General features: G+C 64.1%; 1 protein-coding gene across 7 annotated transcripts in view; it reads left to right on the top strand.

Annotated features, from left to right (window-relative positions):
• BRF1 (BRF1 RNA polymerase III transcription initiation factor subunit) overlaps positions 1 to 2,924 on the top strand; it is a 77,597-nt gene extending 74,673 nt beyond the window's left edge. For all 7 annotated transcript variants that reach the window (XM_009249559.4, XM_009249558.4, XM_002825173.5 and 4 more), the window contains 3 exons: positions 123 to 174; positions 892 to 1,063; positions 1,604 to 2,924. In XM_009249559.4, the coding sequence (XP_009247834.4) occupies positions 123 to 174; positions 892 to 1,063; positions 1,604 to 1,641 (262 nt within the window). In that variant the 3' untranslated portion in view covers positions 1,642 to 2,924. The remainder of the gene's footprint in view (positions 1 to 122; positions 175 to 891; positions 1,064 to 1,603) is intronic.
• The last annotated feature ends 12,757 nt before the right edge of the window (positions 2,925 to 15,681 follow it).

The following is a 15,681-nucleotide window of genomic DNA, read 5'->3' as shown; positions in this document are numbered from 1 at the left end:
CTTCCAAAGGGACTGAGAAACGGTCAATTAACGCTGGGAAAGTGAAGATGGGCAAAAGGGAACAAGTGGGCAGGCGTTCGGGAGCCTGGGCTGAGGCCTCCATGCCGTGCTTCCTTTTGCAGGTTGAGGCCTCTGGTGTCTACGCAGCCAGCAAAGAAGGTGGCCACGGGAGAGGTGCGTTGTCCCACGCAGCCAGGGCAGGGGGACCTTGGGAGGCAGCCCACCCATTTCTTCCTGGGCCCAGATGCTTGGTCTGTGAGCACAGGGAGAGCAGGCCTGACAGAGGCGCCTGCCCCTGCTGCTCCATACTTGCCAAGAGTGAGCAGCCTTGCTGTGGGCCTGGTGCCTGCAGGGAGCCTGTATGTAGGAAGCAGGCACTGCCAGGTCACAGGGCCCAGCCCTCCAGGGCTCAGGGGTCTTTCACCTGGACTGTCACTTGTTGGGGACTGGTCTGGCCCAGGAAACCAGGGTGAAGGTGCTGGCAGGTGGCAGGGGCTGGGGCAGGGGCTGGAGCAGCAGCCTCTGTCTGTGTTCTGGGAGCCAAGCCAGGCCAAGCCCCCGGGGGCTGAGGCCACAGTGTCCTCGGCCAAGGCCTATGGTCTGGAAAGGTGTTCTGCATTGTCCCCGAGCACTGGAGTGGGTCCCAGTAGGGTACAGGAGCAGGGGCTGGCAGAGGCCTGAGGGTGGGATCTCGATGCTGATACTGCTCATGGCACAGCCCCCAGGAGGCCAAAAGGGGCCAGTGGGCCTGGGAGCCCTGGCTAACCCCGGGACCCGCTGGAGTGGCATGAGTGGCTGAGCATCCTGGGCCCGCCCTAGTGGGTCTGAGGGGTCTGTTGCGATACACAGAACTCCCAGCTCTGTGTGTATCAGAGCCCCACTTCGTTCCAGGCTTTGCTCCCAAGCTCTCCCACTCTTGGATCTGAGCCTGCCAGGCCCCAGGCGGTCCTGGTGGAGAGCGGGCCTGTGTCGTACCACGCCGATGAGGAGGCTGACGAGGAGGAACCCGACGAGGAGGACGGGGAGCCCTGCGTCAGTGCCCTGCAGATGATGGGCAGCAACGGTGGGTGGGGCCCGACAGCAGGGAGGGGTTCAAGGGAAATGAAGGCATCAGCTACTGCCCCTCATGATCCCTGAACTTGGGCCTGTTAGCTTCAAACTAAATTTCTGTTTTTCCGTGGAAAGAAATTTGAACTAAGACATTTTGTAAATTGGTCATGTCAATTGTGAGGTTGGAGCCAGCCAGGGTCAGAGAGGCTAGGGACGGTGAGGTACCTGCCACGAGGGCCGCCCAGCAGCAGCATGAGGTTCCCAGGTCTGCCCACCACCACGGACCTGCTCGCCCAGGGAGGGAGGCTGAGGGAGCCCATGCTGCTCTCAGGTGCCCTTGACGAGGAGCAAGGCCCTGCTCTGGGTGCATGCCAGTCCCGGGAGGTGGAGAGGAGCCCAAGATGGCTCCTGGCGGGGTGCGGGGGCCACGGCCAGTGGGGCTGGGGCTGGAGCCGGAGTCTCCTGGAGGGGCACCAGGAACAGGGAGGGTGGCGGGGTCTGGGCTCCTGGGTCCCACAGAGACCCTGGGCTTCATGACTGTGCTCTTCTGCAGACTATGGCTGTGACGGCGATGAGGACGACGGCTACTGAAGTGTGGCCTCCAGGCAGGTGATGTCCTGGCAGGGGACCTCGCGGGTCTCCTCAGTATCAGACGGGCTTCCAGGACCGCAGCAGGCAGGCCCCAGCACTGAGACTCCTGCTGACAGGTGGCATCTGTCCCACAGCCCTCGTCCCATGTGGAACTTACCATTGGGATTGTGTTTCTATCCAGCAAAGGAAACCGGACCAAGCGTCTGCATGTGTGTGATCAGATGTGGGCCAGGTATACGTAGGACTGGGTCCCACTGCCTGCCGTCGACTCACCCAAGGACCCTCCAAGGCTGGCAGTGTGGTGTTGCTACTATTAAGGAAACAGGCTTGGGGCAGCCCCACTGCTGGTCCAAGTGTGTGGAGGGCTGAGTGTGCTGGCCCTGTGACTCAGGACCAGCTCTGGAGTCCCCAGCCCACCCTCTACACCGTTCCCTCCTGGGCAGCACTCGGCGCCATCAGCCTCCGCCAGAGTGGAAGCCAGAGCCCTGCAGGTGTCCGGCACAGCCGCGGGAGCTGAGGATCTGGCGCTTGAGAGGCAGCAGCTCTCCCGCCACCACGCTGAAGGTCCTCTGCCTCCAGCTGTGCCCCTGCATCCAGATACCTGCCTCGTCTAAGGCAGACACCCCCACCCCTGCCTCCTCCAGACCCCGCTCCCCCCCACTGCCTGCACCGCCTGGAGCAGCATGGGGGTCAGACCCCTGCCCCAGGGCCACTTGAGTTGTGTGCCCAGGAGCCCTGCGGCTGCCGGCAGGTGAACTGAGTGCCCGACAGCTGAGACTGGCGCCCGCCCGTCCTGAGCATAGCTCTGTAGGCAGTGCGGGCGTGGCCTGCATAGTGTCCTGGCGCTGGGAGTTCCCCGTGGACAGAGCCAGAGGGCAGTGGCGCTCCCTGTCAGAGCTGGATCAGGCCCCCCATCCAGGAGGGAGGGCAGATGGAGGCCCGAGATCCTCCCCAGGCCTCTTCATGGGAAGGCCCCAGTACCACCCGTAGGGGATCTCAGCTCTGGCATGGCTGCCCCGGATGTAGCCGAGGAGGGGGCTTCACCCTGTGTTCTTAGGAGAGGGTGGCCTTGAGGCAGAGCCGTGCCTCACTGACCCCCAGGGGCCTCATCCTCCCCATGGAATGGGCTGTATGTCCTGCCCCAACTTGGCCTGCAGCAGGCCAGACCCCCCTACCCCCACCCAGAGCTCAGCAGCCAGCCTGGGTCCTGTCAGGGCTTCTCCAAGGCTTGGGGGAAGAATAGATTTAGTAAAGCAGAAAGATCTGTTGTTACTTAACAGAAATTGTCTGAGGTTTGTCTGATTCCGTGTTGCGATCTGTGGCCAGCTGTCATGTCGGTCTGCTGGCTGCACGGCCTGGCCGTGGATATTAGCCCGAGACCCAGAGGCTGCCCTGAGTGAGGGGTGTGGGGTCTTTAGGTCCCCCCAACTACTGCAACAGCTGTAAGTGGGTGTGCATCAGCCTGGGCTGGACGTGGGTGTGCCACAGGGGACCGGGTGGACAAGTCCCCGCTTGGGCCCCCAGTGCAGTGTGGGCACCAGGAGGTGAGTGCTGTGAAGAAAGTGAAACAGCAGGACCAGCCCACAGGGGCTTCACTGAGGCTGGGGTGACAGGAAGCAGCAACTCGGCCAGGGTGGGCGGGCCTGGGGGCCACAGCTGGCACCCAGAGGCCCCGAGGGAGGTGCAGGTGGGCCGTGGGGCTGCAGGATGGGGGCTTGGAGAGGGTGCTCTTAGAGGAACCCTGAGGACCAGCTGGAGGGGCTCCCGGCCTAGCAGATGGCCACTGGGGCCGGGCCAGAGATGACAGCCAGGTGGCATGGAGTGGGGGTTTTGTTGGAGATCGAAGAGGGTGGATTTGGGGGGTGAAATGGGTGAAACCTGCCACCAGATCTTATTTGGGGAGGAGACCAGATGTGCAGCTGAGGGGCGCAGGCGAGGCAGGCAGTGCAGTGATCCAACCCTCGGCCTGGGTGCTGGGGTGCAGGGCTGGGGGCAGCGTCTGACTCTGGTGGTGCTGTTTGCCAGGCTGTGGGGCCCCAGGCACAGGTGGGCTGCAGCTCCGCAGGAGGGAAGGAATCCTGATCCCAGGGAGACCTGCTTTGGGGGCAGTTGGGTGTTGGAGGGGGTTTCAGGACAGAGAGCTCTGGCTGGGCACTTCCACTCGGGAGGCCAGGAAAGAAGGTTTCCAGGCTGCCTGTGCAGGAGCGGCTTGGCCCACAGGTGGTTTAGGATATTGGCTGAAGGGCCCGCCTGAGGCTGGAGGGAGAGGGAGGGGTGGAGAGGTGGGGGGGAGGTGAGGGCCAGGGAAAAGAGAGGCCCAGGAGGCAGTGGCTGTCACCCTTTGGAGATGGAAGCTGGGGGGTTATCACAGAAGGGGGAGGGTGGGGTGGGGCTCGAGGGCTGGGGCGCGGGAGAGGATGGCTGGGGTGTGGGGCTGAAGGGCACAAGCAGGGCCAGGCGGTGACCAGTGTGCTAGAGTCAAGCCCCACATTGGCTGGAGGGGAGGTGGGACATCTTTGGGCTGGTGGGGAAAGACTCCCTAGAGAGGGTGCGGCGTGGAGGGGAGGTGGGGCATCTCTGGGCTGGTGGGAGAAAGACTCTTCCCCAGAGAGGGTGCGGCGTGGAACACAGCATCCGGGTCCTGGAGCTGTGGGGACCTGTGCCACACAGACACTTTGTGGCCAAGGTGCTGAGGTGCTGCGGCCCAGGAGTAGACAGCCATAGTGGCCAGGTGCCTTTGGGTGCTGGCCTGAACCCTGGGTTTGGGCCTTCCCTGCCACAAGTTTAGAGCCCAAGGGGTGCATTCAGGTCTGTATCGCTCAGTCCCGTAGGTGGCTTAGGGGCCACATCTCCCAGCCCGGAGGCTGACAGGCCTGAAGCAGTGCTTGGCTAGCTGTGACGCTGCAGCTGCACAGGGCCTGCCAGCATGTCCAGCAGCACCTCGGGCAGCTTCTGCCTGGGCCCTTCCCAGTACCAGGACCAGACCATGCTGCAGCCTCGGGGGAAGGGGGAGCCCAGCCTCTCAGCCCCGTGTCACTGTTCTTAGCTTGCTAGCTGTCCCCTTGAATGCTGCCTGCCAGGCATGCACACCCCAGCCCTGAGCCGCCACCACCGCCTCCTGCTGCCTGCTCAGAGCAGGGCCATCCAAGGCTGTTATGAGCTGGCTTAGGAACCTGGTGTTTGGTGGCCGACACCACCCCGTGGATACCAGGTTACAGTCCTGACGGGACTGGAGAACAGCCAGTAGGGGGCTCAGTGGTCCTGGGGGCTCCAGGACTTTGTCAGAGCATGTGTCCACCTTTGGGGATGCCCGGGAGAAGTGGTCTGCACGGCTCCATAGAGCGAGGGGGGTGGGGCCTGTGGGGCTCAGGACTGGGTCAGGCCCGAGGCTCCACCACAGCCGGCCCTGAGCTCCATTGTCTTGGTCCAGTTGTTATATGCCTGGATGGCTCCTTCTTTGCAGCCCATGGAGCTGGGGTGGGGAGAGCCCCCCGGAGGGATCCCCTTGAGCCACAGAGTTGGAGGGTGGGGTACGAGATCTGACCCTTCGCTGCCTCTGGGCTGCTTGCCAAGTCCTTAGGGATGTCTGCCCAGCAACCTCACTCCCTGACCCAGAGAACAAGCTGGGCCACGCCCCACACCCCTGTACCTCAACTGCGGAGGGGCTGCCTTGCCTGCCCACACCCCCATACCCCAACTGCGGAGGGGCTGCCTTGCCTGCCCACACCCCCATACCCCAACTGCGGAGGGGCTGCCTTGCCTGCCCACACCCCCATACCCCAACTGCGGAGGGGCTGCCTTGCCTGCCCACACCCCCATACCCCAACTGCGGAGGGGCTGCCTTGCCTGCCCACACCCCCATACCCCAACTGCGGAGGGGCTGCCTTGCCTGCCCACACCCCCGTACCCCAACTGCGGAGGGGCTGCCTTGCCTGCCCACACCCCCGTACCCCAACTGCGGAGGGGCTGCCTTGCCTGCCCACACCCCCGTACCCCAACTGCGGAGGGGCTGCCATGCCTGCCCACACCCCCGTACCCCAACTGCAGAGGGGCTGCCTTGCCTGCCCACGCCCCCATACCCCAACTGCAGAGGGGCTGCCTTGCCTGCCCACAATCCTGTACCCCAACTGCAGAGGGGCTGCCTTGCCTGCCCACACCCCCGTACCCCAACTGCAGAGGGGCTGCCATGCCTGCCCACACCCCCATACCCCAACTGCAGAGGGGCTGCCATGCCTGCCCACACCCCCGTACCCCAACTGCGGAGGGGCTGCCTTGCCTGCCCACACCCCCGTACCCCAACTGCAGAGGGGCTGCCTTGCCTGCCCACACCCCCGTACCCCAACTGCAGAGGGGCTGCCTTGCCTGCCCACACCCCCATACCCCAACTGCAGAGGGGCTGCCTTGCCTGCCCACATGCTCACTGGCTTTTATTCTTGAGCCATGCTTATGTGGTCCGGCCGTATAGGTGTGGACCACGCTGGCCAGGGGAGGGACAGGCTGGGCATCTGCGCCCCTGACTTTGGCTTCCTCAAGTCCCTGCAGGGGCACTGGTTGTCTCCAGGCTTTCCTGAGCGCAGGTGCTTTGCAGGAGACTCCAAGTGCCAGAGGGAGCGGATCCCATGTCCAGCACTGCTGACAGCGGATGACCCAGCAGCCTCTGTCTAGTGCTGAGGAGCAGGGGAAGAGGAGCGAGTGTGGCCAGCAACCTCTGCAGCTGGCTGCCTCATGCTGGGTGGGCGCCTAGAGCCTTACCCTGTGGCTTGGAGTGAGGTTGGGGGCACCGGCAGGTGGGTGGATTGGCAGCTTCAGAGTCGGGCCCCAGGCAGGTCCAGCCCAGCTGCTGCTCCCAGTGTGGCAGAGGAGGCCAGACACTCCCTTCCCCACTGGCCTGAGCTGCCTGCCTGGGCTGAGTGTTCAAGTCAGGCTGGCATCTGCCCAGAGCTTCCAAGAGCAGGGGCAGGGCCTCAAGGGTGGCAGGGGGAATAGGGGTTGCAGAAGGCAGTGGCCCCAGCCCTGGCAGTGTGTCCTTGTGGAGGCTGGCTGGATGTTTTACTTGAGGCCCGGTCCTTCCAGCTGCTGGTCTGGGCAGCTTCTGTCCCTTCTGGTGCCTTGGGGAGGGGTCCCCCGGCAGGATCAGGGCTGCAGAGCCGGAGCATTGCTGGGGTGGGAGGGGGCGCCTGCATGGCCTTTCCCCGCCCCTGGCCTCCCACCACACGTCTGAGGCTCTGCAAGGGCAGAGGCAGCAGCAGGCCCCATGGGGGAGGGGCAAAGGGCCAAGGAACCCCAAGGACCCTGGGTGAGCAGAGCTGGGCCCTGGGGAGCCTCTGCTGGCACTGGAGAGGCAGAGCCCTGGAGGTTCTCCCATGGCCCCAGGCTGTCCCCAGATGTGGCAAGATCTACTTCAGGCTGGGAGTGTGACTGGCAGCCAGCCGCCGTGGTCCCTCTGCCAGGGATACCCCAACTTCCCCAGCCTTCCACAGTCCCCACGCCTCTCGTGTGCCCCCACTGTGCTTGGCGTGCACCAGCCAGGGGCCGGCCCTCTGTGGGGATGGAGCACATCTGCATGTGAGTGTGCGTGCATCCATGAGCGCACACGTATGCCTGGGCATCCTTGGAGCATCCTGGACCCCTGTCCTAGTGTGGAGTTTGGTGTTGTGTACTGGGAATTGTGTGGGACCAAGGGCCAGGACCCAAGGCCAGCCAGGCCCCTCTGTTCACTCTCCCACCCCAGCTCAGCACATACTGCTCAGGGCCAGTGGGCAGGAAGCGCACGTGTCCTGCCCAATTTCAGGTGGGGCATAGTGGGCGGGTTCTGCCCATTCATGCAGCCACAGAGCTTTCCTGGGCAGTTTCCTGCCCTCTGCCAGGTCCAGGTCACCTTTGCCGACATGCCAGAGGGGAGGGCAGGGCAGGGGCTGAGGGCCACGTGGCTGCTGGCTGCTGGCTGCTGAGCTAGAGTCAGCCAGCCAGAGAGAGGACGGAGCTGGCAGCCTCAGGGGCACACGTGCAGGCATGTGACCATCCACAGAGAAATGCATAATGCCCTTACGTATGTGTGCGTGTGCACACCTCATGTGAGTGCCCTTCCGTGCACACCACACCCTCCTACATGGCCGCTATTCATGCACACCCAGTACGCGTGTACACGTACACATTCATCCGCATGCACGTCTGCTCACACGCATCCCACCACCATGTGCACGGGTTTGAGTGTGTGTACCCAGACCCACACCTGGATGCACAGATGCTGAGGGCCTGGAGCCTCTGGACCAGCTCAGGGTGTCGGGCCCGGTTGGGGCAGACAATTGGCCGCAGTCCACACCCACATGGTGTGGATGATCTTTTTAATTTTTAAATGTCTTTTTGAGCTCGAGTCATGCTATGTTGCCCAGGCTGGCCTTCAATCCCTGGGCTCCAGCGATCCTCCCGCCTCGGCCCCCAGAGTAGCTGGGACTGCAGGTGGGAGCCACCACGCCCGGCTGGGGATACTCTTGGTAGTTTGTCCTCGCAGGGGCACCGTGACAGGGCCCAGGAGTCACCAGGCCTGCCTCTACAGCCACTCCCCACAGATGCGGCAGGGAAGGATGGTCTGGGGGCTTGTGTCTGGTGACTCCGGCACCTGATGGTCTCCCAGCCCACACCAGTGCTGTGTGACCTGGCACCTGCTCCATCCCTCGGCCACAGAGTGGGGAGTGAGGTGAGTTTCCCGGCAGTTCGGGGGGGAGTGAGTCAGCGCCAGGCTGGGTGAGCGCTCTAGCTTGACCCCCCACTGCCCAGGCCCCTGGAATAGGGGACAGCAGACAGGCCCAGGCTCCCCCAAGCCCCAGGTGCCTTCTGCTGCCCATGTCTGCCCCTCCGCCAAACAGGCCCCTGGTCAGCCCCGCCAGGGTGGGTCAGGAATCCTGGGCCTGGGCTGAGGATTGCTGGGGCAGCAAGGGACACCTGCAGGGCCTCTCACTGAATCAGAGGCTTGGTGAGGGCAGATGCCGGGCAGCCCCTGAGGATGCCCCCACCCCTCCCATCACCTCCCCCCCATCCCCTCCTTCTGCCTCCCAGCCCCTCTTTCCACCGTCTGTCCTCCAGTGTTCTCCGAGGCACTGACAGAAGCCCTCTTCTAGGCCCTCTGCTGCTCTCTGGTCCTGTTCCAGGTGGGGCAGGGGCTGCTGCATGAGGAGCTGCCGGGCCTGGGGCCAGAAATGGGGGGCTCTTTTGTCACTGTCTAGAGTCTGAGTCTGCCACCAGGGACTGCCACCCGCTCCCCTGGTTTGAGGGAGTCGGGCGAAGGAGTGTGGAGCATGCCCTTCCTAGCCCCCACATCTGGGTGATGGTGGGTGGGGGCCACCCTGCGGTTCTCCCATGGAGCTTGGAGGTGGTGGCCAGACACAGCAGGCTGACATGGACCCGCTGAGGGACGGGCACCCGGGATTCAGGCTCCTGCGGGACCGGCCTGCCCAGTGTGTCCAGGAGACTCGGCTGGCCCGCCCCCTGGCGGCCACGGACGGTACCATCTGGAAGCGGACATTTCTGTCCCTGGGACACCTGGCCTTTTCCCGGGTGATGAAGCCCACCTCGCACCCCATCTGGTGAATCCGGAGGCCACGACGATGGCTTTATGTTTTTTGTCATTGTATCAGGTCTTTGTTGAATCCTGGAGCCCTGCCTGGCTGGTGCCCCCCAACCCCACACAGCAAGACCTTCTCGCCTTCCTTCTCGGTCCTTCCCTTTCAGGGTCTGAGGACTCCTTGGCCAAGACGGTGGAGACAGGCTCGGAGGAAAAGTAACCCTGAGCCTTGGGGGCTTCAGGAGATTACCTGCCCCTGCAGCATCCCAGTCCCTGTCCCAGTCCTGGCACCAGAGACCTTAGTGGGGCCCTGGACACACCCCAGGCCTGAACATCCCGGCCTCCTCTGCCTGGGGTCTAAGACCTTCACCAGCAAGGTGAACAGAAGGCCGGAGGCCTCAGAGTGCAGAGCTCTGCCAGACCCACCTGCCACCTGTGAGTCCAGAAAGCCCTCAATCCTGCCTTCCCCTGCAGGACTGGCCCCCAATTTCTGCATCTCCAGGGGCATCCCAGGACCATCTGGGGAGGCAGGGCGTGCACACGCCCTGAGGCAGCCCCGCTTCGAGTCCCCCGTGTTGTGTGAGGACAGATGACCCTTCTCAGGCCTTGAGTGCCAGGACCCTCTGCCCTCTCCAGCCTAGGTGCGCCTGCTCCAGGGCCAACACCCTCCAGGGTCCCTTGGCTGTCAGCCCCCACAGGGCTCAGCCACCCTGCAGATGTACCCTGGACTCTTGGGAGGCACCGAGGGGAGTCGGTTGCCTCTGTCTCCAGCCTGTACAGAGTCCGGGCCCAGGACTCTGCGTCCTTCCAAGCTCTGATGCCGTGTTGAGGAGCCCACTGCCTGCACGGTTCTGGCCGGCGGCTTCCTGGGCCATCAGTAACTGTCCCTGCTGCCTGTGCTACGTGTCTGGAGGGCTGGCAGGTCCCTGGGGAGACTGGGGCCTGGGCTAGGCTGGTAAGAGGTGGCGCCGGGGGCAGGCCCCAAGGCTGCAGTCAGTGCCTGAGGCCGGCCCAGGCCCTTCAAAGGGGCCGTGGGCGGAGGCAAAGAGGAGGTTCTGTGTGGTTTTCCTGCCCGGAGAGGAACCTGGCTCAGGAAGCCATTGTCCCCACACAATGAGCACGGCTGGAACTGTGAGGTCAGGGGCGCTAGGCTGGGGGACCCAACCCTGACCTCAACCCCGACTCTGTTCCATCACTGATGCCCCCAGGACTGCCACCCCAGCTCACCCTGGACAGGGAGGAGCCACAGCTGGGGTCGGGGCACTCCTGAGCAGTCTGGGGGGCCTCGATTGGGGAAGTGCCCGCAGCTCAGGCCCTCTGACAGGCAGGGAGGGAGCGTTACGTGTACCCACTTAACAGCAAAGCTGGGACCAGAGGCCAGCGCTGCTGGTCCGCAGAGGCCCAGGAGGTCCTAGCTGGACTGAGATTGGGATAGGAGGCCGGGCAGAAGGCCCAGTCACGCCTGCCCAGGGGAGGCAGTGCCCACTCTGCCAGACGATGTGGGGACTCTCCTTTCTTTTGCAGCTGGGGGCCTCTGCACCAGCCCGACTGAGTCATTGCTGCCTCCCTGTGGACAGTAACATTGTCTGCCAGGTACCCGCCTTGGTGGAGACTGGGAAAATGACCCCAGCCTGACCCGGCTGCCAGCACACCTCGGGGGGCGGCCCCCATGGCTCTGCTCCAGCCTTGACCACCCACCCGTAGAGCTGAGTTGGCCACCTTGGGGGTCCTGGGCAGGAGTGCAGGGCCAGACTGCAGGTGCCGCAGAACCTGGCAGGTGGAGGCGGCACTGTGGGCTGAAGTTGAGCTAGGGTCAGCACCTGAAGGCCACAGCCTCGCCTGCCTGGGGTCACAGGAACACACGTGCTTGGAGACACATACCCAGCATGGAGACGATGTTCAAGCTTCTGTCTGTGCTCTGCCCACGGGGCGCCCGGAGGATGGGGAGTGGGCTGCCATCCCCGCACAGCCCACCCTCCAGGCCTCACCCCTTCTGACTTCCCCCACCACAAATCCCTGACCAGAGCATTCCCTCCAGCTGCACGTGGGGTTCTGGAAATGTGTGATTTTCATTCATTTGTTCATGGATTCACTCAGCAAGCGTGGAGAAAGCCTGATAGCCAAACGCGTGCACAGAGTCAGCGAGGATGAAGCAGGGAACTGGGAAGTGCTGCCCGCAGGCCGGCGCCCTTGTCCTTGTAGGGGAGACGCGCTTCGAGCTACACCCCTCCCTGACAAGATCCATAGGCACAAGTTTGTGCAGGGAAATCAGGGCATGAGGCGCAGCGGCCGGCCGGCAGAGGAGAAGTGGCCTTGCCAGCCGCTGGAGGGTGGGCTGTGGGGCTGTGAGCAGAGCGCATGCTTAGTTCCATTTTGGAGCACTCTGGGGAGGGGATGGAGAAGGTCCCAGAAGCTGGGGGTGCTCCTGGGTGGGGCCAGGAGGTGGGTGGAGGAGGAGATGAGGCTGGCTCCCTGGTGAAGGTCTCAGCAGGGATTTGTTATTGGGAGGGGGACAGCGGGAAGGAGTAGGTTCAGGTGGGGCCAAATTCAGGGGCCTGTGATGTGTGGAGGGGCTGGGGCTGGAAGAGCCTGGGATGATGTGAACCTGGGAGGTGAAAATCAGGGCTCAGCAGCCTGCTGGTGGCCTTGGAGGGCCCTGGGCACGTTCTTGGGCTGGTGTGTCCCAGCCTGGCTCCCAGGGAGGTTGCTATTCAGAAACAATATTTCCCAGCCCACCAAGGAGAGGGCTGTGGTGGTCACATGGCCACTGGCGGACAGGTGCATCTGTACATACCCATGCACAGGACACTCACGGGCTCTGCAAGCTCGGGGAGGCCCATTGGGCCCTGGCCATCAGGAGGCGCTGCAGGACAGCTGGGTGGGCCATGTAGGGTGGGAGCCTGAGGGGCCCTCAGTGCCTGTGTGGGTGCAGCCCTCCTGCAGGTATTGGGCGTGTGTGACAATGTCATGAGGAGGGCACGAGCCCCGTCGATGGGAGGGGAGGCCTCCAGGGAGGGAAAGAGTCCACTGAGGCGGCTAGCTCCTTTGTCACTTAAATGGGGTGGCCACCTGGATTTGGGGTCGGGGCACCCTGCACAGGGGAGCTTCCTCGGAGCCTTCTCTGCTGCCCGGCCCAACTTCCATTCTCATCCTGACCGGTGCAGTGTCTCCAGGCGAGTTGGGCGAAGGTCACGATAGGGTGGGGTTGGAGGGTGAATTCTGCTTTGGGGACACACCATGCTCAAAGACAAGGTCCATGGGGTGGAGGCAAGAAAGGCAGCCTCAACGAGGAGGGGCTGAGAGGGCCCTCAGGAGTCCATAAGCCTTCCCAGAGGAGGGGCTGGCCGGCTGAAATGGGCTACAGAAGATCCCAGGTGTACAGAGGCAGGTAGGCCTTCCAACCTACGACTCAGGCAACAGAGGGTGTGTGACGGCAGGGCTGGTTGTTCTAGGGAGAGCAGGGCAGAGGTGGGCAGAGCCCCACAGCCAGGGACAGCAAGGGCCTTTGAGAGTGGGGGGCTGGAGTCCCCTGAGGCTGGGGTGTCATGCTCTTTACAGTGGAGGACCCCCAGCCGGTGGGTGGGAGCAGGTGCAGGGCCACTGAGGAGGAGGTGTGTGCTGGGCGGTGGCAGTCCTGCAGCCCAGGCCAGATGGTGGGGTGAGGTGGGGACGGGGTCCTCTGCTGAGAACCGGGAGCGGGATGTTCGGGTGCTGGGCTCTGGATGAGTCACTGCTCACCAGGCTGCCCGGCGCCAAGGGGGGCCTGGCCGCAGGAAGCAGCAAGGGCTGATCAAGGGCAGGAATGGAAGCCGCTGGACCTCCCACTTCCTGTGGCCCGAGTGCTGGGGCTGGACGCCGGTGTCCACGGCCTGGGCTGGACGGCTCAGAAAACAGAATGCACATGTGCCACGACCTGCATGGCTGAGCGCCGGGGGTGTGCAGGATCTGTCCCAGTGGGTGCAGGGAGACCCAGGAAGCTCCCGCTCTCACAGGAAGGAGGCTACAGAAGGGCTGTGGATCAGGGTGGAGTGGAGACGATGGTCCCAGCAGGGCCACAACCAGGGCCAGGCCAGTGAGGTGGAAGAGGGTGTGGCAGGCAGGTATCCACTTGACCAGGCTTCGGAGAGGGTTCAGGGGTACCCAGGAGAGGGGGGTGCTCACAGCACATGGTAGGGCACTCTGGGGCTGGCTCCTTGGATGGCGGGGCCCTGGCTGGGCATCGATGCTCAGAGCCCCTGAGCCAGAAGGCAGCCTGCAGCACCCCAGCACTTCTGGCTCACTGTGGCCACCACCTCAGCCCCCCAGCAGGGGCCCAGGGTGATCATGCTCACCACCACCTCTGCCAGGGTGGTCCTGCAGGACCTGCATAGGGGAGCTTCCCTAGAGCTCCAGTCACAGCCCCAGCACCCTCTCCCTGGTACCCCCACCTGACCTGACTCCTGGGGACACCAGCAAATAAGCAGTCACCACTATCCACCTGCCCTGCCATGGCTTGCCACCGCCTCCAGGCTGCCACTCCAGAGCCTTACTCCTGCCCCTGGTCCAGCATGGCCTCGGCCCCTGCTGTCCCTACCTGTGCCCCCCCCCCCCCCGTCAGCACCTGGCTCTCCCCTGACTGGGGTCTATGCCCCGCTGTCCCTGCCTGTCAAGCCTTTCCTCTGTCACCTCCTCCCTTGGTAAACTCAACCCAAGTGCCACCTCCAAGAAGCCTTCCTTGCCACCCTCACCCCCATGGCTGGGCTAGAACCCTCTCTGGGACCTCTGCAGCTGGCAAGTGTCTCTTTGTCGTGACTCTGCTCACCTTGTGTCATCCCTGTCCTGGCCAGTGGCTTGCTGAGGGAGGGGTCTGTGGCTGGTAGAGATGATGGCAGGAAGTGCTGTGGGCTGGACGTCTGTCTGGGGCTTGCCAAGACCAAAGTGGGCCTAGGCTATCTCATCCTGCCCGGAAGAGAGGGGCTGCCTCAGTTTCCCCAAACCTTGAGTTCTTGCTCCTCCTTCAGCCCCCAGCCCCGACCCCTCCCAGTGCCACACCCTTCCTGTGTGGTTATCTAATCCTGGGGCAGCCAGGTGCCAGGCTGCTGCCGGAAAACACTGAGACACCCCCAACCCCTCCCGGCCCTTGTCCTAATGACAGCTCTGCACCTGCCCACACAAAGCCTTCCCAGATTCGAGTGGGAACGTGGTGCCCCTGAGCCCTCTGGAGCCAGCACAGCGCTGACTCCTGATCTCCCTGGGTGCTCAGGCCTGGGGATGGGGGACAGGGAGCCGCCTCTTCACTGGTCCTAGGTCCAGTCTCTGCCAACACAGAGCTGCCCCAGGCCTCCGGAGGAGGTAGAATCTTCAAGGAGAGTCTTCTGGAAACATGGCCCTCGAGGACTCGGAGGCTGTCGGACAGTCCTGCAGAGTCTGGAGGAGGGGGGGTGGGTAGGAATGTGGCCTCTCCCTCCGATGGCCCTGCCCTGAGGCGGGGGTCGGGGGATTCTGGAGGCCCAGCTGGGGAGGATGTTCCTTGGAGCAGACTCCCCCCAACCCCGTGTCCCCTTGCAGCATACACAGGCGTGAGGCCCAGGCTGCCCCTGGGGACAGTAAGTGACCGGACCCTGCAGAAAGGCAGGAGATGCTGCAGCCACGTGGCCAGCCCTCCCTGGCTGTCATTCTGTCCGAAACAATGCGAAGGAAACGCAGCCAAGCCCTGAGGCTCTCCAGTGTCATGACGTCTGGTGCATTTTGGGGAAATATCAAACATCACACCCTCTTAAAAGCGCAACTTCCTTGGCATGCACAAGGGCCAGGCTCTCAAGCAGCCGGGTGGAGTCTGGCCCCCACACACCCTCGCCCCCCACCCCGCCCCCGCCTGCCCAGGGCTTGGGCTGGACCCCCAGACCCCAGGGCGGGGTCAGGTGCAGGGATGGGGTCAGATCATAGAAGGCCCAGACTGTGGGACCCGCCGTATCCTAGGGGTTCAGATCTCCGGGCAGGGTCAGGTGCAAGGGGCAGGGCCAGATCCCAGGGGGTTCAGTTCGTCGGGGAGGTAGAGGCGGGGCCAGATCTCGGGAGATCAGACCGCGGGGCAGGTGCTAGGGTGGCTCCCCGGCGAGCTCCTGGGATTGGTCCCGGCGCTGGCTCCTCGTTAGCCCCCAGCGGGGCGGGCACGGCCCCCTGAGGCTGCAGCTGAGCCTCCCACTCCCGGCCCGCGGTCCCGAGTCCCGGCCGCACCTGCGGGGGCCCGGGCTGAGAAGGAGGGAAGGGGGAAGGCCGAGCCGGGCGTTAGCCCCCGCGCTGGGCGCCGCGGGGAGGGTCTTATCAGCGCGGGCAGCTGGCGGCCTGTCCCTGCGCGAGCGCCCCGGCCCAATTCAATGGCCATTGTCCGCCGGTCTCTTTGTTCTGAGGTGTCCGCTTCCTGCCGGGCTAGGAGCGGGCGGGCAGGAAACCCTCCGAGCCGAGGTCCAGACGAGGAGGCCGGCCCAGCCTGGGGTCAG

The sequence above is a fragment of the Pongo abelii genome, chromosome 15, assembly GCF_028885655.2.
Source record: "Pongo abelii isolate AG06213 chromosome 15, NHGRI_mPonAbe1-v2.0_pri, whole genome shotgun sequence".
NCBI classification, from domain to species: Eukaryota; Metazoa; Chordata; class Mammalia; order Primates; family Hominidae; genus Pongo; species Pongo abelii.
This window is presented reverse-complemented; position numbering and strand designations above follow the sequence as displayed.